The sequence below is a fragment of the Pezoporus flaviventris genome, unplaced genomic scaffold (genome assembly GCF_033815535.1).
Source record: "Pezoporus flaviventris isolate CSIRO_AGI_PZ_B2104156 unplaced genomic scaffold, CSIRO_AGI_Pfla_v1 ptg000047l, whole genome shotgun sequence".
NCBI lineage: Eukaryota > Metazoa > Chordata > Aves > Psittaciformes > Psittacidae > Pezoporus > Pezoporus flaviventris.
Window position 1 is genome coordinate 11,510,427 of NW_026892595.1, and position 22,931 is coordinate 11,533,357.

Sequence of the window (22,931 nt, forward strand, 5' to 3'; positions counted from 1 at the left end):
TAAACAAACTTAAGACTTTGATTAAGATGGTAATTAAGTAGCCATCGTTTAAACTCTCATTAAAATAAAGCTTTTGGTTAATGATGAAATTTGTAGAGAACTTCCACTAACAAATGTCATTTCTACTCTGGCTTTTTATTTGCTCTTCTGCCATGTTACAGCATTGCTAAGACCTCCCTCTTTTGGATGTTTTAGAAATCACTGATGAAGTATTTTTTTGCCTTGTTTTTAATCAGAAGCCTTTCTCTCAGGCTTATTTTTCCCCTTTAAATTGCATTCATGACTTTCTTCTGTTCAAAAGAAGGATAAATACCGTGTGAGTTACTTCACAGTGACTCATCCATGGGCTTGCTCTTCTCTCTTCGCCCTCTGCCACCCCACGCTTTCTTTCAAAAGGAAGAAAGAAACAGGAAAATACTGGTAAAAGAGAAAGTGAATGGGTGTGTAACTTTCAGTGTGATGAATCCCCTATGACACATCAGAGTTAAATTACTGCTGGAAGTGCTCTTGAGATACTGCCAGGGTCATCTGATATTATTGTGCGGTCTCCATTTTGCACCAGAGTGACATGTGTGATGGTGTTGGGGAGGAGAGCAAAGGCAATAAGGAGAGCAGGCAGATGAGGCATTAGGGCCTAGAGGTACTAAGACATCCCTCAATCCAACAGGAGCATTTATAGTTGGATTGGTTGTCAGTCTCCTTAAATTTGGGACCCTCCTGTACATCGACATCAGGAGACACAGCCCTCTGAAGACTGGGTTTACTGGCTCCCCTCTTTCCTTCAGTAGTAGTAGTGTGATCTGAAATGACACTGTTAAAGATTTATTACTGAAATCTCTAGATTGAAATGTATTGCTAAAATAACCTTTCAAAAGATGGCATGAAATGGCTGCAGCTGGAATATGGCAAGCCAGTTGTGAAGAGAGGTCCCTTTAGTACTGATGTTTTCACACTTAGAAAGAATATCAAGGACCACGTTGTACATTCAGCTTGTATGCACAGTTTGTGGCCATTTGTTGGCTGGGCAGAATACAGCCTGCAGTAGCTGGATATTTAAACTCTTGTTCACGGTGTCATTATGATATGAGCTGATGCCCAAGCAGTAAAAGATAATTTTGCTTACCATGCTAAGCTTGATCTTTGGTTTCAGAGACTTTCTGAATCACATGTTCCAGCAGTACCTGATTTTTATTAGAAGGCAAGATTTAGATACACATTTTAAAAGGGAAAAGCCTACTGATTTATTCCTTTACTGCTTGCATAGAATGTTGATTTGCCTTTGACAAAGGCAATGTCTTTGTATGTTCAGATATATGCCTTTGCGCTTGATCCAAAGCCAAGGCAAATATCAAACAATATGAACCAGATGAATCTATCAGAAGGCAATAGATATTTTTTTCTACAGTTAGCGTGAAAGATTCATGGAACTCATCATGCGTTCAGGTAAAGTTTCTCTTTAAAAGTAACAACGTTTTTGAATTTCCTTCCTTTGAAAAATTAACATAAGTGCTAGAATCATAATGTGGTTCTTGAATATAAACACTTAGTGTCTGTCTGGGTAGCCTGGTGTTAGTTTCTTGTTATCCTCATTAATGAAATATTGGGCATCGTGGCTAAGTATGACGTTATGTAAGCTAAACCATGTTGAGAGTCTTTTGAGGCAAAGAAGAACTAAAAGGGAAGAAGAAAATTCTTCCCACAACTAAAGCTGAGAAAAAAATAAAAGAAAAGGAGATTGTTTGAGGTGGTTTAACCACTTTATCTGACATGCATGTGGGAATAGAGAAAAAAGGAGTAAGGAAAAAGCTGTGTATTTATTTAATGCAGAGCGTGGTAAATTATAACGGATATTGCATAGGTTCAGATATCAGGTGTCTGACTAATATTCATAAAAGCAGTGTAATTCAGACTGAGTTTTATTCTCCTGCATGATGCCCAGCTGTTGAAAAGAAGCAAGTCATGTGTGCAAAGTGCCCAGATGTTTGATGATGATGCACAACAAGGAGGACAAAGGAGGGAGATTTACTATTTGTTTGATTTCATATATTCAGATTCTGAATTCAATTCTTCAGCAGGTTGTATGGATTTTTTGTGATTTATTTTCTTTTAATGTCATTTCGTCAACATTTATGTATTGCTTATTTCCTCTTACATGTGTTGTAGTTTCCTCTTTTTCTTTTGAACAAGAAGAAAAGAGAGTGAAAGTGATGGCAGGCAGTCACTTAATTGTGCTTTATAACACTGTAATGAGGTGGGCATTGTCCCCAAGAAGGGACTGTACTGCAGTGAGTTTCCTTGGGGGTCTCATGGGAAATTTCTGTCAGAGTTACAAATAAACCTGGGGGCTCTGGTGACAGCCTGACTCAGTGCGAGTGACGTGGACCTGGTGGTGGGAAGATGGCTGAGTGGAAAGTTTGATTCTGATATGCCCCTTTCGAGTGGTTGAAAAATGTACAAGTGATTTATTTTACCAGATTTATAATTTATTAATCTTATTTTTTTTTCTTTAAAACCACATTTATTATGTTAACTATGAATTGAATGATTCTCAGTAGATTATTATTGCTAGTCAAACAGTTCTGGTTTATTTGATTACTCAGGTGAGTCGTATGGTTTTTGTTTCTGTTTCCTTTTTATAAATGCTTCAGCACCAGTAATCGCATATGACAAACTAAAATTTACTTTTTTATTTTAGTAAAATTCAGATACAGAAAAATGACTTTGAAACCAGCATGAGAGAGTCACAGGTGTGGCTAAACTGGGCTTCTTTAAACATCTTGACTCTTTAAAGATTTATGGATAAGGCTATTGCCTTTAATAAGCTCCTTTGTAGTCTGAATTCTCTGTGCCTTCTTTAAATGCTACATGTTAATATTAGATATGTTTGTTCTGGTGGAAGGTGAAATACAAAGAGCAGTTCAGTAAGGAAATGAAGAGCCATCAGTACAATCCTCTTGACAGTGTTTCCTTCAAGCAAGCACAGATTGCATCCACCTTGGCAAGTGATGTAAGTGAATTTGCTTTGTATTTTATATGCATTTACATAGTGAAAACCTAATATTTTTTCTCAAACAGAATTTCTTTTTCCATGTTACGAATTACTCTGAGCTGCAACCTCTGCTATACAGTGTGTCTATCTAGCAGGTACAGCATGTTACACATTTCTTCCTCTGCCTCTGACAAAGCCCTTTGCCAGAGGCCTGGAGAGTTTTTCATAATGATTTTAGATGAGATTCATCTTGCTTAACTTCGTGTTTCAAAAGGTATGACTGCTTACTATGAGCTAATCGTCTTGTACTCGGTCCCTTTGTATTTGGGAAAGAAAAATACATATAGGGGCAATTCTTCTGACCTGTTGTAGATTCCAGGAGGAGCGAAGTGCTGGCATTTCTCCAGTGGTTGTGGAAGGATGCTGTATGTGCAGCTCAGATTTATGTGTCTGTCTTTTAGACTTCATTCTGCTGTTTGATCCTCTGAATGGTATTACAAAGTACACCAGTCATAGATTCAGCAATGGGTGCCTGCTGCTGGAGCCAGATTGGAGAAAGCATCTATATGGAGTGACAATGCTATTGAGTTGATATATTTAACAGTGTTTCTAATGCTAAAAACATGAGCTCTTCTTTGAGGCCATGATCCCAGATAGCCAAGGGACATGCCTTCTGCAGTTTGGCGTTTCCAAAGTGTGGGACACCACCCAGAAGAGCCTGGCTCTGGCAAGGCTCTTACCCAATATGTAATTGTTTCAAAAATCTAACTGTTTAGTAAAAAGTTAATTGAAGTAATAACTATTAGAAGAGGTATGCGAATTGAGTGCTGATGGTTTGAAGTCTAAATCAGAGAAGAGCATGGTATGTGTGTGGAAGTGACTAAAGATACTGGTTTAAAGTTTTGTCATCTAAGACAGGTAAAGCTGGCTGGTTTTCTTCCTGTAAAGATGGACATCCAGCTCTCAGAAGAATGGTAAATCCTACTGTAGGCTGATAGGAAGTTATTTTCTACTACTTCATTAAGTGATCATCTTTTGTTGTAGGTGACTGTATATCTTTACTGAAAGCAATCTGTATTAAATAAAATTTACAGAAGCACTTCTCTTTAACTGATTTATATACAACTTTTTTTATTTGGACAGTTAGTTTCATTCCTGAATCAAGAGAAAAAGAACAAGAATCAACAGTCTGAAAAGTCATAGAAATCACGATTTTGTTGTAAATATCATTTTTTGAGGAAAAGTTTGAGTAGTTCCCCAGTACTTGCTCAGCAGAAGGAATCTTTTATTGTTTCCTATCCTCCAAATAATAGTAAATGACCACCATCTAGTGGTTGGTAGAGATTGTTCAGGCAAGCACTTAATGCTTTCTCTTTCTGAACGGTCACATGGTAATATGAAGCTGTGAATTATTTTGTTAAACTTTGTTTTACATAACTTAAATTCTTTTTCCAGGTGAATTACAAGAAAGATTTGGAAAACCTACATGATCCAGCTTCTGATCTGCCAAACCTGCTATATTTAAACCATGCTTTAAATATCAGCAAAACTCATAGCAATGTAAGTTGCCTTTATAAAAATGATCTGAAAAATATATTTGGTAGGGAATGTAGTATGTATACTCTTTTTAGGATACATAAATATTTGTTACTTTCTTCACAGTTTCATAGCCAGTAGAACGTAGCATTATGACCATAGTAGTTGGGGGATGTAGTGAAGGAAAAAGGGCTTTTAGGAAGAGATATTTCAGTTATTAGAACTAATATACTGGATAAGAATCACGCACCCTTCTGGTACTTGAGCATTACTTGTGAAACTTTGTCCACTTCTTACTTTGATAAGATACTTTTTTCCTTGTGAATCTCATTTTGCCTAAGATTTTACTTACTGCTTTCATCTGCAAGTCTCTGTACAAAAGTGACCATTATGCTAGTTTAATTTGACTTCTGCCATAAGCAGCCTCTTGAGTGCCAGCTTCCTTTCGACCTTCTCTGTCTAAACCTTTTTCCTACTCCTAAATGTCTGAGGTGTCCTGCACTGGATCAGGAAATAGGCACACACTCCATTCTGCCCCATAACAAACATGCCCCTTGGTGGGGCTGGTGGTCTGACATGGAGTAGTGATGGGGATTGAAATGGGGAGGAAGAGATGGGAAACCCCTGGCTTCTGTGTTATGCTGAAGCTTCTCTCCCGTTCCCAAAATATTTCTACTACATGTGTGTAGGCTGGTTAGCTGCACTTGTTGTCTTTACTCCAGAAACCACAGGAGGGACGCAGAACTGCTGTGGAAAGGCGTGAGTGGGTGGTGTTGGGAAGGAAGACTGCTCGCAGTCTGCAGGAGGTGAATGTTTCACACACAAAGAGTTAGCCCTAATGGCTAGGATCATACTGGGTTGTCTTCTCTGAGTCAGTGCCTGCTTGTGAAGATTATGCCTAAAATAATAAAAATAATCCAGCCTTCCCATCTGTGCTTGATTTTTTGTATTACTTTTTCATGATTTGAAGCTTGCTTTTTGACTGTTTCCAATTTGTGAAGCCAACACTGACTATCCCTTTTTTTATGGGTAATGAATTGATAGCTTTCCTTCCTGCATTCTTCATGACATTTTGGCCTAATTCTAGTTTCTTTCAATGTAAAGTAAGGTTGGCATTGTTTTTGCTAATTAAATGAAGACCCACGGAATGAACTTCATCATTTTGCTATCTTATCTCTAATGAGATAGAAACCTGGACTTCCCTTAAGGCAGCTCACTTCTTGCAAAATTTATTTCTTTCTGTTGCTCAGGAAGGGTTGATTCATATTGTCTATGCCTTCTTCTGAGGACTCGAAATACTGAGGTTCTGATTTTTGCATTGTCCAGATGCTGGTGGATATTTTTTCTTGCTGCAAGCAGGAAGAAGAATGCTTTGCCAATCCCTAAGGTCTCCACTAGCTACTTGTCTTCTACACAAATCCTGTTTTCAAAATCCTTTTTAGATTTGACCCCCCCATGTACTCTCTTTGATTTTTAACTTGGCCTACTCTCCTGCCTTTCTTCGTGCTTTTCCAATACCTTCCTTGTGTCCTCCTTGTCTCTCCACAGCTCATACCAAATCTTTCTTGTAGTCTGCTTCCACTGTAGGAAACAACCTTTTTGATTGTGCTGTTAACTGATTTCCAAAGTCAGATCATATGGGCTATTTTTTTTAGTCCTCTGAAACACAGAGCTAATTGCCCAATTTAGCTGTTTCCCTGTACTATACATTTCTCCCTTGAACTTTATACTTCTCTTCATCTTTTGCATAACAAAGCTATGCCTGCTCTGGTGTGACATGTTGGACTGTATGGTTAATTAAACCGTAAACTAATAAGGTTGATTTAATTGGTTTGCTGATTGACCTACAGTGTAGAAGTGTGTGCAACTTTATGAAACATATAATCTATGTAAATAGTATACATGTCTAACAGGAATGCAGAGCTGTTATACACGTCAGCTTCCATCAGAATAAATTCCAGCAGTTACGAGGAGAGCTTGATGGGCATGTTTGGACACACACAGACTGTTTTTGACAGATAGAACTTATCCTGTTTTCATTTTTTTGATGAGGGAGAGAGTTCACAACCTGGAGCTTTCCCCTCATATGGTATTATCCCTGTTTCATCTGGGATAGAGTTAATTTTCTTTCTAGTAGCTGAGGTAGTGCTGTGTGTTAGATTTAGGTTGAGAACAATGTTGATAACACACTGATATTTTGGTTGTTGATGAGCAGTGCTTACATTAAGTCAGGGACTCTTCAGCTTCTTATGTTGCCCTGCCAGCGAGCAGGCTGGGGGTGCACATGAAGCTGGGAGGGACACGGCCAGAACAGCTGACCCCCACTGACCCAAGGGATATTCCATACCATATGATGTCATGCTCAGCATATAAACTAGGGGGAGAGCTGGATGGGGGGATCCTTTTTGAGAACAAGCTGGATTGTTGGTGGTGAGCAGTTGCTTTTCATTTCCTTCGCTTGGGTTTAATATATCTGTTTTTGTTGTTTCCTTTCCTTTCCTTTCCTTTCCTTTCCTTTCCTTTCCTTTCCTTTCCTTTCCTTTCCTTTCCTTTCCTTTCCTTTCCTTTCCTTTCCTTTCCTTTCCTTTCCTTTCCTTTCCTTTCCTTTCCTTTCCTTTCCTTTCCTTTCCTTTCCTTTCCTTTCCTTTCCTTTCCTTTCCTTTCCTTTCCTTTCCTTTCCTTTCCCTTTCCCTTTCCCTTTCCCTTTCCCTTTCTCCTTCCCTTTCCCTTTCTTTTCTTGATCTTATCTCAACCTACAAGTTTTCTTTTAAGCTTCTTATTCTCTCCCCTATTCCACGGGGAGGGAGGGAGTGTGGTGCTTAGTTGCCAGTTGGGGTTAAACTACAGCAGGTATACATGTAATTCATTCTCTTTGGCATGAATGGTGGAGACACAAAATTTAAAACTTTGATATGTGTATGACAGCAAGTTTATTGTTTGGCACATTTTTAATCCGTCCCTATTGTAAAGACTTTGAGATGCTTATGAACTCAGGATAAAAAAAAAAAAAAGGTACACAGATGTGTTTTGTGTTTCATTTTATGGAACAGGGTGAATGAACAGGACATAAGAGACTGGATCTGGTGCCTGTGGTTTAGTGTAGCAAAAGATTATGTGATTTACCTCATTTGATTTTATAGGGTTTTTTTCTCTAATTTTATTCCATTAGTTGGGGAATGGAGTAAAAGGGAGTAAAAAGTATGAAATCAGAATCTGTAGATGGAGATTATTTTTGTTTGCTTCCACAGAAGTGATTTTGGTGTGCGACATTTAGAATGACTGCCACTAGGAGGCAAACCCAGACCATCATATGTGCTCCTTTGCACTTCAAATGTAAATAATGATGTTTGTTTTCTTGCGAACATAAACATTTGGCTTTGGATGGGAAAGACAAGCATTTTCTCTAGGAACTGATGAGAGTTTTATGTTTGTTTTTTTTTTTATCATACCCTTTTTTCATTTCCTCACAATATTTTAATTTCAAATTTAGCAGTAGAACTCGAGGCCTAAAATACAGTTTCTTTTATGCTGTTTCTCCCATAGTTATTTAAAATGGTGTTTAAATTGCAAAACCTTTTGGATTTTGTTTGTGAAAACATTCTTGGATAGGTTTTTTCCAGTATGAATATAAGTAATCATTTAAGCAAAGCAAGGGCTTTTATGATTTCACCCTGGATACAACCAAGCAAATCCATCACAAAGAAATTGCAGTGCTTCAGGCAGGTATACACAAGCATAAATACATGTTGCTGTCCTGGGTTCAGCAGCAGCACTCCTGCTGCTGAATCCTGCTGCTGAACCCAGGACAGTTGCAAAGATAAAAATGCAGCATTCTAACAGTGATTAAATCAGGCACAAACATGCATGACAGATTACAGTGATGTACAGTGCATATTCAATCAGAAGCACCATAAGGAAGGGGAGCTTGTTTTTTCAGGACCAAAACCTAGTGTAGAAGCCTGACTAGGAAAGAGAGTCTGATCACTGTTCTCAAATACAGACATCACTATTTTTGTAGAGACAAATAAATTAAAATGATATTATTCATTCTGAATATCATATTTTGATTTGTAGATATTTGCTTTCCTTTATGGCTTGTGTAGAATATTCTGTCATACACTGCACTGATTAATTTGAGGTTTGCCAATCTTAGTCAAAAGAGTGTGAATGAATGAGTTCAGAATTCTGCAGGTTTCCAAACAAAGTGTATTTGCTTTGTGCGTTAGCATGAAATTGCATGGGGGTGTAATAACCCTGTGTTCTTCAATGGGATTTTGCTACTAGCTTTAATATCATGGTCATTGGCAGCTGGGAGGGGAATATTGGTGCAAGACTGCACCCTATGAAGGCATTCATTCCTTTTTCCCTCCCACAGGTACAAATAAAAGTGCATTTCAGAGTGATGCTCCTGAGCCTGAAAGAGAGACCTCTGGGCTGTGGCTGTGAAACAGATTTTGTTGTTGTTACAGTAAATGTGGTGTTTAATGGAAACATGACAGGGGAACCTATTAAAAAGCTGCCAACTGTCTAGATATAGGTCATTCAGCCAAAATCATACAATTAGTTTAAGGATTGTGATTGATGCTCCTCACCCATACTGTCTTCAATGTTTACCATTTTTAGGTCTGATATTTTTAAGCAAAGGAATAAATGACTCCAGAAAAAGTTTCCTTGTCTATTTCTCCAGCAGGTTAAGCTGGGGAGGAGTCTTCCAACTCAAAACCTCTAAGCGGTATGGCTAAGACTGTCTGCCACCACAGCATGCAGTCAGATCTCACATTCTCTCAGCTGTTAACACCATTTATTTTCATTTTCCTAGGTCAAGTACAAAGAGAATTATGAAAAATCTAAAGGCAGATCAATGCTGGAGTTTGTGGATACACCAATGTATCAAGTTTCAAAGGAAGCTCAAAAGATGCAAAGTGAGGTTAGTAAAAATGTGTGCTTGAGCTGGTGAAATTTAGATCAACAGAGAAGCTAACAGACATCTTGTTCTCAGGTTAAGAGAACAGGTGAAGCAGATGGTAAAGGTTTTATAAATTGGGGACATGGTAGAATTAGTACTGAATAGTTTTCTTATTCTGTAGCTCAGTTCTTCAAATACGTTTTTTCTTAAAAAGCCACATTGTTTCTAGAACTAGATGCAAATTGTAAGTAGCATAATTTAGTTGAGCGGAAGCTCAAAAGGTTGTGTAGATCAGAGATTGCTAACTTTTTTACCTTCTGCCTTTAATTCTGTCTTTAACGAGGGAGATTTTTTTAGATGGGAGCGAGCGAAGCCATACAGGCCAGTCTGACCCCACACCTTAACTGAAATGTGCTCCTGTCTGTTCACCCTAGGGAACTCAGCAAGGGGGAACAACTGTGCCCAGGCTGCACAACAGGACTGGCTGTTCTGTGTCAGGCCATTTTTTTCTAACTTTTTAATAGAAACTTCAAATAATGGAAGTTTTGTGACCTCCCAGGCATTCTAATCCAGTGCTTCACCATCCATCCTAAAGGAGCATTTTCCTGTGTCTGTTTTGCTGCAGTTTGATTCAATTCTTTTTGCTGTGTCTCATGAAAAATGGATGATTTCATCCTCTTGGTAGAAACTTTTCTGTGTTTAAACCATTACTTTGTGTGCCATTTGTCTTCTCTTTTCTCTATGAACCAAGAGGTTTCTTTCATACATAATGTTAAATATTCTCTTTGGAAATTTTATACATATGTATTTTTGTCTAAATTTTGTGTCTTGTAAAGATAATCTAAGTAATGAAATGAGTTATAAAGTTGCTTATTAATGTGATAATTTATGGCAAGACTCATTTCTGTGTCTGTTTGCAGTGTTCTTTCTGAAATATGCTTGGAAATGCACATATGTCTACCACTAATTGTTGTTTTTGTTTCAATAGAAAATGTATCGCAAAGATTTTGAAGAAGAGATCAAGGGAAAACCCTCAATGGATTTAGACAAGACCCCAGAGTTCTTGCATATAAAACAAGTCACTAACTTTCTGAAAGAGGTAGAGGATTTTTATTTCTTTTTTTTGGTGTTGTTAAGTTGCGGCATCACGACAAGGTACTGAGTGCTGAAAACTCACAGTTAACTTGGTAGCTAAATACAAAAGTGACTTCATGAATAAAAATCGCTGCATGTCGTTTTATATTCTGATTAGTCCTGTAGTAAGAATCAATACTTCTTGAGATTTCCATATGAGCATAAGGAAATGATAAAGCCTAGTACACCTGAACCAGAAAAATAGAGTTAAATGAGCAAATCAGATGACTCCATAGAAAACTGAGTGTTTTCAGAAAATTCCCTCTGAGGGCTTCAGTTTTGGAATTTATTCCTCCCTCAGGCTCAAATAGCCCAGATTTGGTGACCTTCCAGGCATGCTACATAAGACATCTGCTTGATACAGTTTTGGAGAGGGCCTGGAATTTTCTTTCCAGATAGATGAAGTAGTGGAAAAGAGGGTTTCTGTTCATGTCCAGATAGCAGTTTTTCCTTTTGAGTAATTATTTCAGGTTTATGATAGTCTGTTCTGGTTATATAGATGCCTTGAGCTGTATATAGCTGCTTTTAACTAATTTAATTGAAATTATTATCTATCATACATGTTATGGGTGAAAATAAAGGAGATCAAAATTCCCTAATATAGCTGTTTTATTACATAATTTGCTTTAAAAAAATTTTGTTAGGAGGTGCAGTTTTTCTGTAATGCCTGTTTCTTTGAAATTTGTCCACTGTTCTTCAGTTGTGTGTGGCATTATAAATTAAACCACTTTTTTTCCATAACTGAGAATCCTTCAAACTTTAATAGTTTTATATAATTCAGAACGGTTTTCATGCTAGAACTGGTTTCATGCTAGGCTGCCAGGTAGACAAGTCTCTAGCTGGGTATGGTTTGTTCAGTACTGTTCTGCACGTACATGACTCATATGCTTACTGAATGAGGAAAATGCAAATACTTGCTTTTAATTGAGTTAATCTTGATGCATGCTGAATGTGCGCAGAAGTGGTAAGTGCAAGCATAGTTGTAGATGTTCATCTTTGAAAATTTTGATGTATTTTCCCTCCATAGTGCTACATGCATTAAGATGTTTCCTAATTCTTAGCTCCACAAGTTTTATGACTTATTACTTAGAGACTAAACTATGCTTGTAAGCCAGAGGGGAAGAATATGAGAAAATGGAAATGGCATTTTAATGCATAACTGCATGAATTGCATATGAGTTTATATTCACATTCAAGGAAAAACAAACCCAAAGATTACATAGGTTTAATTATTCTTTCAAGATTCAGCGAAATGATGTATTTCTTCATAGTCAAAGATGTAGCATAGTATTTTGTGTGAAGCTTTATGATCAAACTAAGGTATTACATGAAGCAAAGAAAGTGAACCTGGAGTTCTTAAAAATGATTTTTTTTTATTTTTTGTTTATAGTGTCAGCTGTGTTCCAGCTTATTTTGTTGCTTTTGCACTGTAGAGAATTCTGCATCTGTATTACAGTTTATCAAGTAGTGGTTTTAACAGGTCCTAGTGTAGTGTTCAGGCTATCCATCCTGGTTGTGATACCATTAGTGGAACAGAGGTAAAAACTGCATATATTATGCAGCATATATTAGTCTGTAAAAGCAAATGCTATTGCAGTTAAAATGCCCATAGAGAGGCAGCTGAGGTCCCTAAGCAATGTGCTAGCTCTGTATAGAAGAACACTATTTTTCAAGACCGTAACAGGAAAAAATGTGCTGACATTAAAACCTTTTCACTTCTTCAACATTGTACCCTAACATTTCATAATTTTCAATTCTGTTTTAACTCTGGAGAATGTATTTCTGTTAATTCATATTTCATAGAAATTTCGAAGAGACCCTTGAGACATTTAATAAGTGGCATTTCTTTTCAAGATCTTGTGCACAATTGTAAGTGGAGAAATCTCTCTTTTTCTTAGAAAGAGTACAGAAAAGATTTGGAAGAAGGAATGAAAGGAAAAGGAATGACAGTGTTTGAAGATACACCAGATTTGATTAGAGTGAAAAATGCAGCTCAGATACTAAATGAGGTATGTTATGCTAGTCAACTTTATTGATGTCACAGAATGTTCACTCTTTATGTAATACTCGACTGAAAATATTCTTTTTTTTTTTTTTACATGATCTACAGTAAAATAAGTACGTGTTGATACTAGAACTCCTTCTGTTTTGCTTTAAGAATATAGTAAAGTTGTGGGGGAAAAAAAAAACAACAAAACTTTCAGATTTTCAGGCAATTAAAAGGTCAATGGAAATATTGGGGTCAATAGAGTATTTAAAACTAGGTTCATTTTTCCATCTATTTATTTGTTAATAAGATAGTATTGTTAATATTTTAAGGGAAAAAGAGTTGACTGTTAGTGGACTTGTAAAGAAAAGTCAGTGAAATAATTTTGAGGTTTTTGGAATCATGTACCTCCTATCAGCAAATAAATTTTGGTAATAACTGCCAGGCATCTTGGGAAGATCTTTTATGCAAACAAACTATTCTACTTGTGAAAAGTAGAGTTGCTCCTGAAGAAATGGATTTTCTTGAGCTATAAGAACCAGAGGGAATGTCATGCATAGGGCCAATTTGATCACTGTAAAGAAATGCAACTCCCAGGATTATCTTTCCCTTGCTGTTTTAGGCAAACAGCTGGGAAGAAATATCTGCCATTCCACCTTTAGCAGAGGGGAAGTGATGGGTGATGTCTTCTCACAGGTTAACTTATACTTGCAAAAAACTGTGGTTTGCAAAGTAGAGAATGGTTTTGCTGTGTTTATTTCCACATCAGAGTGAGATAGCAATGGAAGATTGAAAGTCTTTTTGTTCTTGTTCTTGTAAGTGACCAGACCATTGCATTGAGAAGAAAGATATTTTACTTCTTTTTCTAACTAATTTAAACCTGAAAAATAATTAACAAGAAAAGTAAGAAGAATTTTTTTAGTTATGTGTATCTATTTTGGAAAAAAACACCCTTGTTTTCCACAGGCAGAGGTAAACTAGAACAGAAAAAGAGTGATTACTACTATAGTAACAGAAAAAGAACTGCCTGAGAAGCTATTAATTTTTTATTGAAAAAAAATTACAACTATTGTATACAGTATTTCTGTATTACATTTTAATATAGTTTGCTGATGAACAAGAAATATATCTTTGCATGGATAAGATGGAGATGAAATATTCATTTTGTTTCCTGATTATTGGTTATTTATAATTTATGTTGTGAGGAAAAAGCAGCAATCATGGATGAGTACTGCCACTTGCCTAATGGCTGTATCACAGTATCACAGTATCACAGTATGTTAGAGATTGGAAGGGACCTCGAAAGATCATCTAGTCCAATCCCCCTGCCGGAGCAGTAGTAGTTCAGGAAAGACCTATTAAATGAATAAATTACAACTTCCTGCTCTGAAAGTTCACTGGAAACAATTCAGTATGGTATTAAATTTCTAACATATAGTCCTTTCATAAGTAAAATATTTTCTTTAAAGTAAAATGTGTTTCAATTAGGCTGACACTAAGTTCCAGCTTATTACACTATGTTCTGCAGAGCTAAACTTCCATTTTACTTTAGAGGATAATTGTAGCAAGCTGTATAGACTGATTTCTCCCTTTTCCCCCCTCCACTAATTAAAAACTCAGTGGTAGAGTTTTGTACGCTCAGTGACTATCTCCTAAAGTTTTCCTCCCGTAGTTTGTTGTGTTTTCCTGACAAAAGATTGCCAAGAGTCTTGAGAGTTATGACTCTCAAGATTTTTGATTGGCTCTAAATCTTAAAATTGTGTCTCTTGTGCAAAAATCTACCTGTAACTCTCTGGCTACTGTGAGTATAATGTATGAAGTTTTGCCTTTACAGAAACAATACAAGAAAGACCTGGAAACAGAAATTAAAGGGAAGGGCATGGATGTTGGTCCAGATACTCCTGAGATAAGACGAGCCAAGAAAGCTTCAGAGATTGCAAGCACGGTCAGTATCATACCTGGTTCAAGCTTTCCATTTGATAGAATGCAACAAATTATTGTCATTGAGAATTCCAAGTGATGACCAATCTAGGCAGTAGCACTACTACAAATTTCACCAAATACCTAACCTGTTCCTGGAACACAGCTGACACTATAAAAAAAAGTTGCATAATCAGCATATGGGAAAAATTAAGATTTCCCAAAACTCTGGCCTGTCATTTTTTTTGCAGGTTGTGCTTGTTTCTCACAAACCATGCTTGGCCTGGGGTGTATTCAGTAGCTGTGGGCCCTACTGCTTTTAGGTCTAAACAGTTGCTTGTTTGGTTAGGACCAAACAAGACACAGAATGGGAGAGATAACAAAGCCTTATGACCCCAGTCCTGCATAGCACAGCTGAGGGAGAAAGTCTCGTTTATGTATGTCTGTGGTTGCAGCTGCAAAAGCTGCAAAGACAGGTAGATGTGAAAGGCTATATCAGATTTGAAGAAGTCTATTAAAATATCTTTTTAACTGGTCAGCAGCCATAGCATAGGTGTCTCATAGATAGATCCTACAGAGCTAGTGCTGTTGAATCAGAAGTTATTTGGTCTTTTAAGAATGATGTTCAGTGGAATTACACAGATTAAAGTTGGAACAATTTAAGAATTTGGCTGTCTGACATATTTACAATGCTGTTCTTTTCAGAAAGAATACAAGAAAGACTTGGAAAATGAAATTAAAGGAAAGGGAATGGGAGTGGGCACGGATACTCCTGATATACAACGAGCCAAAAAAGCTTCTGAAATAGTAAGCCAGGTGAGTACAAAATTAATCTCTTTAAGATTACTTTGGAAGTAAAACATAACGAGATGTTTAAAACCATAAAATCTACTGAACATACTTGGGCTAAAAGGAATAAGCTATGCACAATGGAAACATTAAATTAAAGAAATTGAAGAATTTATTTAAAGTCTGAACAGTGCTCTCAAAATAGCTTTGAAGACATTGAAGACGTACAAATAACTGTAGAATTAGTTACAGTTGTTTTGATTTTTTTTTTTCTTTTTCTTTTTTCTTCAGAAAGAATATAAAAAGGATCTGGAGACTGAAATTATAGGAAAAGGAATGCAAATTGGCCCATATACTCCTGAAATACAACGGGTCAAAAGGGCATCAGAAATAGCAAGCCAGGTAGGCATACTTCAAAGACTGAATGTTTTAATTCTGTGTGACCAATGAGTGCTTGACAGACATTTCTCAAAGTACCTCTTCTCTAGCTCTGTAGAGGCTTTTGTACTTATATTAAATTAATTTACATGTAGTAAAACATCTTACTGCCTGATTCTTGTTTGTATTTAGGCCTGTCATGCCATGTAAATTGTATTTGTTTACGTCTATTTATAGGTCTTTTTGCATTACCTAAATAAGGTTATAGATATACCCTGACAGTGAAGGGAAAAGATATTACACATATGAGAATATATCAGTGTGGGACACAGTGTCAGCTGTCCCACACAAACAATAACAGCATCATGGAGGAGAGGGAGGTTGAAATAAATACTGTACAAGGACGTTGAGGCTCATCAGCTATAAGCATCTTTTGTTGCAGTTTGGTTGTTCTGAAAGCCTCCAAGAAAGCAAGAAATAGACATTTTAAATTTATTTTTCAGAAAATGTACAAAGATGAAGCAGAGAAGATGATGTGTAATTATTCTACTGTCCCAGACACTCCAGAAATGGAGAGGATAAAAAGTACTCAGAAAAACATCAGCTCAGTGAGTAATAGTGCTTCTCTCTTTGCTCGCAACTTTTCAGATATTTTTCAGTTTAAATAGGCTCTCCTGTGCTGCAGCATGAAATAGGGAACTTATGAGTAAAAATCCTTTGAACCATTTGCATAATTTTCCTGGCAAAAGCTGTATCACTCATTTCTTTCAGTAAAAAAAAAAAATGCCCAGTTTTTCTAGGTGTTATTTTGAATTGCTAAACCACTTACACCACCTTGCCAAGCCACAGTTATTTTTAAATGAAGATTTTTTTTCTTTTTCCATCGAGCCCCAGGAAGTGCTTTATTTAAAAGGACAAAAAATTTGTAAGGCTTGTTACTGTGCATGTAAGATTTTTCATCTGTTTCCTATCATATGTACAGAACATAAAATTGGAACAGATCAAGTTTCATAAATATTTATGTCTAATGATTTTATGTTATACTGGATATATTGTTTTAATTTTATGCTAGATTTAAGTTTCAGATTATCCCTAAATATAAATTATGAGCTTGGTTCTCTAAAATTGCCCAGTTTGGGATGCATTCAGTTCCACTTCCTTTTTGGACCCATTAATTCTGCTGCTTGTAATTCTGGCTTTGCTTGTAATATAACAGAGAAGAGGAGTAAATATAGCGTCTGGAACCAAAGGCTGTCCAGTTAGTGTCTGGTTTTTATGGCAGAATAAGTAATGCTCATAAAGCAAATTATTTGAAAGGAACATAAGTTACTTAAATATTTTTGTATTATCTGACACAGATGTTGTTCTTTAGCTTAGAAGTATTCTCAGCTTCTCCAGCTCCGCAGGAGTAGAAGGTCAATTAGTTTCTTTCAGAGGTGTTTACTTGCAGCTATCCTATGTCACTGCAGCTTCACTAGGGAAGTAAGAGCCCGCAGGGAGAGAAGAAAAGTCTTTGAGGTTGCTCTAGGTAGTGGTCTCTGTCATAAAGTCTTCCAGCCTTACCTGCTCCTTTTCTTCCTCCACATGAGAGCAGTTGAAACCTCCATCTTTTTAATAGGAGCTGTTGACAGGCCCACTGGCTCCACTTTTGTTTCTTGTAATCTGTTGCCTCTTGGTTTTGAATGGTGCTCTGCTGTACAATGTGATGGCGATTATTACTGTATCTCATATCACTGGCATCCTAAAATGCTGAAACTCTGTGTAGCAGAGGCGGATCCAAGCTAGCAGATCTACTGATCTGCTTTCCTCCGTGCTCCAGTCTTTGATAGCTTTTGATGAAGTCCTCAGATGAGTCAGCGTGTCTGGCAGTGCAGACTCACTGACACCAGGCATATAATAACCTTCCACTACTTAATTAAGCCTTGACAAGCCTTTGACACATCTGAGCAACTTGCAGCTGTGTAGGTCAGTCTGAGCTTTCAGTGCCAAGGATGACAATTACCCTCATTGTTAGTATACTAAAAAATATGAAATAAAGATGTTTTGTCTTTGAGATGATTTGCAATTGCTTTATGATCACCTTTTTTTTTGAGCTGGATCCTCCAAATGTGGGAAAGCAGTTTATAGCTGTGATTGAATTATCATTTTTTTATCTATGTTTTAATTTTTCAGCATTCTGTGCAATTTAGATTATAAAGGTAAATTACTTCTTACTAAGCTAAGTTATAACTGGGAGCAGCCCCAATATAAAATAATTAATGTCCCTTAATAGGCTTTGGATTTTTGGATTTTGTCTCAAGTGTTTTCCGCCTTAAGGGTCAAAAAAAGTGACTGTCTCTCCAGATAAGATCAGTGCTGCTCTTAGCTCACTAACTCATTAGGCAGATGATTTACAATAGGATATTTACTCCGCAGTCATCTCTTTCATAGAAAAATTCCTGTCTCCAACATTTTCTACCACACCCTCCTTAAGCATATTTTAGTTCAGTCCACTATGTAAATCTTTCTTCCTTGTACTGACATGTTGGTGCAGAAGAATTTTCAAGTTCTTACTGTCTCTATTCTCACATGATAAAACAAAATTCTAAATTGTTAAAGGTTTTCTGAAAATTTAAGAATGAGTTGTGGACATAAATAATCCACTATCCTCTAGAATATTTGGCAGTACTAGTCACTCTAGGTTACAGAGGACTTCAGGGAAGTAGGAGAAATGCATCAAGAATGATGCTTTATTGCTTAAGGTTCATTGATAGGAAAAAAAAAAGGGTAAATAAATCTTGGTTTCAGAAAGGCAGAAGTACTAAATGATAAAGATTTATTTTACGAACTCCAGGATCAGACTTGTTTTTACACTACCAGCCTGGAAATACTTACTGGAGTGGCAACAGCTGTGACACCAAATACTGAAATTCAAATAAAACTTCTTTAGGAGTTTTGCAGCATGAACCGGTTATTTAAATTATAGCCACATTTGGAATTTGTGGAGCAGTTACTTACTGTTTCTTTCAGTAATTTTGAATGATTGATTTTACTGATGCATTTTGTTTCTTATCCTTTACTGAAACAATTGAAATAGAGAGGAGAATGATCTAAACAGCATGTGTATCTTTTCAGAAGTGAACCTTGTTTTTAGATGCAGTCCTCAGCTTTCTGGCTTGAACCCAGAAGTCAAAAATTGCATGACTTGGACTATAGATTTGGCTGTTGTGGTTATTTTGTCATGAATATGTCAGTTTTCTAGTTTGTTAAATTAGGAATAATAGTGTAGGTTCACTTCTCAGAGTGTTTTAAGATCTGAAGATTAAAACAACAATTCAAATCTTGCATGTACATACATGTTCAGTTACATTGAAATGAATGAGATTACGCAAACATAAAGTTGCATTTGTAAAGTATTATAGATTATGATCTAAATTTTTATATTCTTTTCAGACTTAAAGCTATCATTGCAAATACTTACGAATGCTTGGGATCAGTCTAAAAGATGATAATGGATTATCTGGGTTCCAGTTCAAAACAAACATAATGTTATTATCCTTATTGATTATTGGTATCATTTATGAAAAATTAAAGTATTTGCTTTCTTTGAAGATTTATAGTCAGACCAATCTGGGGCATGGAAAATCGCCCAGCCGTTCTGTGAGTACTTGTACTTGCACTGCTAACAGTCTCATAATTACTTTTTCTTTTGGGGAAATGAAGGTATTTTATAAGAAGGAAGTAGGAGCTGGCACAGCTGTAAAAGAGACTCCAGAGATTGAAAGAGTAAAGAAAAATCAACAGAATATTAGTTCGGTAAGTGTTATTAACATTAATTATTCTTCTGTGAGCAAATGGTGGTAAAATAATTTTTCCATAAACTTCTACCTTTTCCTTTACCACTTCATTCAAATATTACTCCACTGTAATATTATGGATATAGAGCTCCAGTTTAGTAGAGTTAGAGCTCCACTCTAGTTTAGTTATTCTGTGTCCAGGGGTGGAGTTTCAAATGAAGAATAATGAAAAATAAGAAAACCCTTTAAATAAATATTTGAGGAAAGGGTTTTGTCTTTCAAGAGTGAGAAGCATGAGATATATTTCCCAATATGTCAGAGTGAACAGCAGTTGTAATTAGCAACTTAGAAATGTATTATATCACAAAAAATTAAAATCTGCCAAGTTCCTTGGGTCTGTGTGTATCACATAGAGGTTGGTACAGTCTGCACTCAGAAGAGGGAAATTGTGTCCAGGCTCGAGCTCTGTGAGAAGGTGCCTCTTTACATGCTGATGACAAGTTGATCTGTGGATCTGATGAGTCTCGTTCTGAATTGATGTTGTTTATCTATGTATGCCCAGTGTCTTTGGCATTTTAACGGGCAACTAAAAATAAAATATCAAAATGAGAGTTTTCTACAAGTGGAACATGCTCTTCTGATAAATATGCGTCAAACTTGGAAAAGTGACTGCCAAGCAAGAGAACACTTGTAGGTGCATTAGTCACTTCTCTGGAATTTTTTTTGTGGAGTTCTCTGGGGGCATTTTTATGTTTGTGACATGACTTTTGCAATTATTAGGTGCTTTTTTAAAAATAAATTTTGAAAGTAACACATAGACGTGACACTAGATTGTGTTTAAATATTGCAATCCGAATTAGGGACTCTGGACACCTAGATTACTAGAATCTCCTTGCTTACTGCATTTCCCAACAAAATAAGGTCAGGTAGGGAATTTCCATAAAACTTGGAAAAAAACTTGCAAGTTTTTTCTGCTCTGTCCATCAATTTTCATCTTGTCATTTTGAGTAACAGTGAAATTTGAAGATTCAGTGCAAGCTATCTTGTGTTCTAAACCCTAAACTAGTGTTTCTGGCTCGAAGCTGTAGGTTTTCTTGATCTGAGGGTGTTTGGTTGTTTTTTTTTTTTTTGTTTGTTGTTTTTTTTTGTAGTTGTTTTGCTTTGTTTCTTTTATTTTTTCTTTTTTGTTTGCTTTGCTCCCCCATCCCCACCCCATGCAATTATCTAGTGGTTGTTTCGTTGTTGTTGATTCCCTCCCCTTCTCCCTCCTCCGCCCCAGTTTTCTACTGACATTCTAGAAACAAAACCCTAATCTCCTGCTGCCTATTTGATTTAGGGTTACCGCAGTCATTTATTTTGAGAGTAGTTACACAAACACACACACAGGATTGTTAGGAGTAGTCTTGATCTATTGCTTTTTCTCAATACCCTTCAAAATTAAATGGAAAAATAGTGTACAGTGCTCTTGCTAGTTCAGAAGTCCTAAGTAGTGAAGAGGGGAGAATGAAAAGTGGATCAGTATGCTAGTAAACACACCTGAACAAAAGCATATGAAGAGAAACACAAAATGCATTAGTGGTATGATGTAAGTAGCATTGCCTTTACCTTGCTAGTCTGTGTGTAGAGTTAATATTTTACAAAAGATACTTTATTATATATAGTGTACTTGAATTTTCTTAAGTCTTGTATTATATTTATTAAAAGTGTAGAATGCCAAATTTAAAGGCAATGTGCAAGAAAGTTTTAAATTATATGTCAGTAAGGGGGAAAATATATTGTACAGTAAGAGGGAAATTATATTGTGTAATTTACAGGAGTCCCAAAGGAAGGGTAAATTACGCCAATTTTGACTCCATTAGATTTAAACATTTTACACATAGCTTTGAATTTAGCCAGAAGGACTTTGGACAGCTTTAAAACTATTTGCTGAACTAAATGAAACTGTGGAATAGAAGCACATCTGCAGTGCAAAAACCCCCAGAACACCAAACCAAAATAACACACACTGTACAAACCATTCCATGCAAAAAAGGACATTGCGTCATGTTCCAAAAGTGATGAGATACGTCCAGATGACCTGTGTAGGAGACACAGATCAGAACAGTCTGTTTTTAAATCCTAAAAAACAAGGTGGTGGCAGCCAAGAGGGCTGAGCTCATCTCACCTGTTGTGATGACTGATTTGGAAGAAGCAGTCTTCTAAATAGTTGGAGTCAAGATCTCACAGAACAGTAAAAGCAAACATAAGATCTATGGACTGCGACCGAATCTGAACTGAGAAGCTATGAATACTAAGTTTTTTTTAAATTTGTTTATATCGAGGGACAGGCAGGTCTAGAAACAGCACTAGGAAGAAGGCTTTTGAGGGAAGATTCTAATTGTGGTTTTATATATGTGAAATCCATGAGGAAACCCCTGTGATAGGTCAGTCAACACCACAAAACTGGGGTCTGATTAAGACTCAAGCAATGGACATTTTTAAGCATTTTAAGGACTAGTGTCACTGCCAATTCTTGAGCTTACCTAATAGTCTCTATTGAAAAGCCCCCTTTTTTTCCAGTGGTTTAGTTCTTTTGCCAGTCCTTAACCGTCTGGGCTGAAATTTTCCATCCTGGTTTGTGCTTTGGATTGGTTTGGTTTTATTTATTTATTTATAAATTTCAGCCAAAGCAGCTTCCAAGTGTGAGCTTAGAGAAAAACAAGTTGTTTTGTCTGTGTTAAAAAATTTGGCACTCTCCAGAAGTACCATGTCTGGAGAAGAGAGTTGGAAATTATCTACTCAGTGAGATTTGGTGCAGTGAATTTGGGAAAAAGGGAGGCCAGGAATGAGGAACTGAGAGTGTAGAATGGCTTGGTCGAAGTGGACAGGCCAGATGTGGGGAAAGATGGGCAAAGGTGATGTGCTCCTTGTGCATAGGTGCTTCCTTTCAGAAGAGCTGAAGTAGAATCCAAGGTCGTTTAGACTCACCACTCCTTTGCTGCCAATGTCTGTCTGAGATACTGTTTGTTAAATATTTTCCCTTTTTTAAATTATAGAATAGTTAGGGTTGCAAAGGACCTTAAGGTCATCTTGTTCTAAGCTCCCTGTATCCACAGAGGTAGCAAACTATGATTGTTCTTATGGGTTTGTGCAGTCAGTCTAAACAAACCGCAAGAGACTTAAGATGAAGGCACATGAAGGAATGTACATTTGTAGTTTTTTAAATCATGAGAAATTGCGTCCCCAAGAGGTAACCTTAGAGAGTATTATTAATGTCACTAAGGCAATACTCAAAAGCAAGAATGGGAATTCAAGTCCCTGTGTCTAGACCTAAAGATCCATTGCCAAAGTAGATGATTTTATCATTTACCATAGAGGTGGACCTGCTCTGGTTTTCTGTTTTGCAAACTGCAGTTTAATGGGAATTCCCAATTGAATGCAGGTGCTTTGTAATCCTATGTTTTTTTTTTTAATTATGTAGCCAGATTAGTTGTTACTTGTCTGTGCTCTCTAGTAAAAATAGTACTTTTCCTTGTC

The 22,931-nt window shown here is 36.6% G+C and overlaps 1 protein-coding gene across 7 annotated transcripts in view; it reads left to right on the top strand.

Moving 5' to 3' along the window:
• Nucleotides 1-22,931, top strand: part of NEBL (nebulette) — a 254,199-nt gene that overhangs the window by 190,046 nt on the left and 41,222 nt on the right. For 5 of the 7 annotated variants that reach the window (XM_061468296.1, XM_061468299.1, XM_061468300.1 and 2 more), the window contains 10 exons: nt 2,900-3,007; nt 4,445-4,549; nt 9,345-9,452; nt 10,420-10,530; nt 12,464-12,574; nt 14,387-14,497; nt 15,178-15,288; nt 15,553-15,663; nt 16,143-16,247; nt 19,342-19,434. The exons of the other annotated variants lie outside the window; for them this stretch is intronic. In XM_061468296.1, coding sequence (XP_061324280.1) covers nt 2,900-3,007; nt 4,445-4,549; nt 9,345-9,452; nt 10,420-10,530; nt 12,464-12,574; nt 14,387-14,497; nt 15,178-15,288; nt 15,553-15,663; nt 16,143-16,247; nt 19,342-19,434 — 1,074 coding nt within the window. The remainder of the gene's footprint in view (nt 1-2,899; nt 3,008-4,444; nt 4,550-9,344; nt 9,453-10,419; nt 10,531-12,463; nt 12,575-14,386; nt 14,498-15,177; nt 15,289-15,552; nt 15,664-16,142; nt 16,248-19,341; nt 19,435-22,931) is intronic. 7 annotated transcript variants of the gene reach the window in all.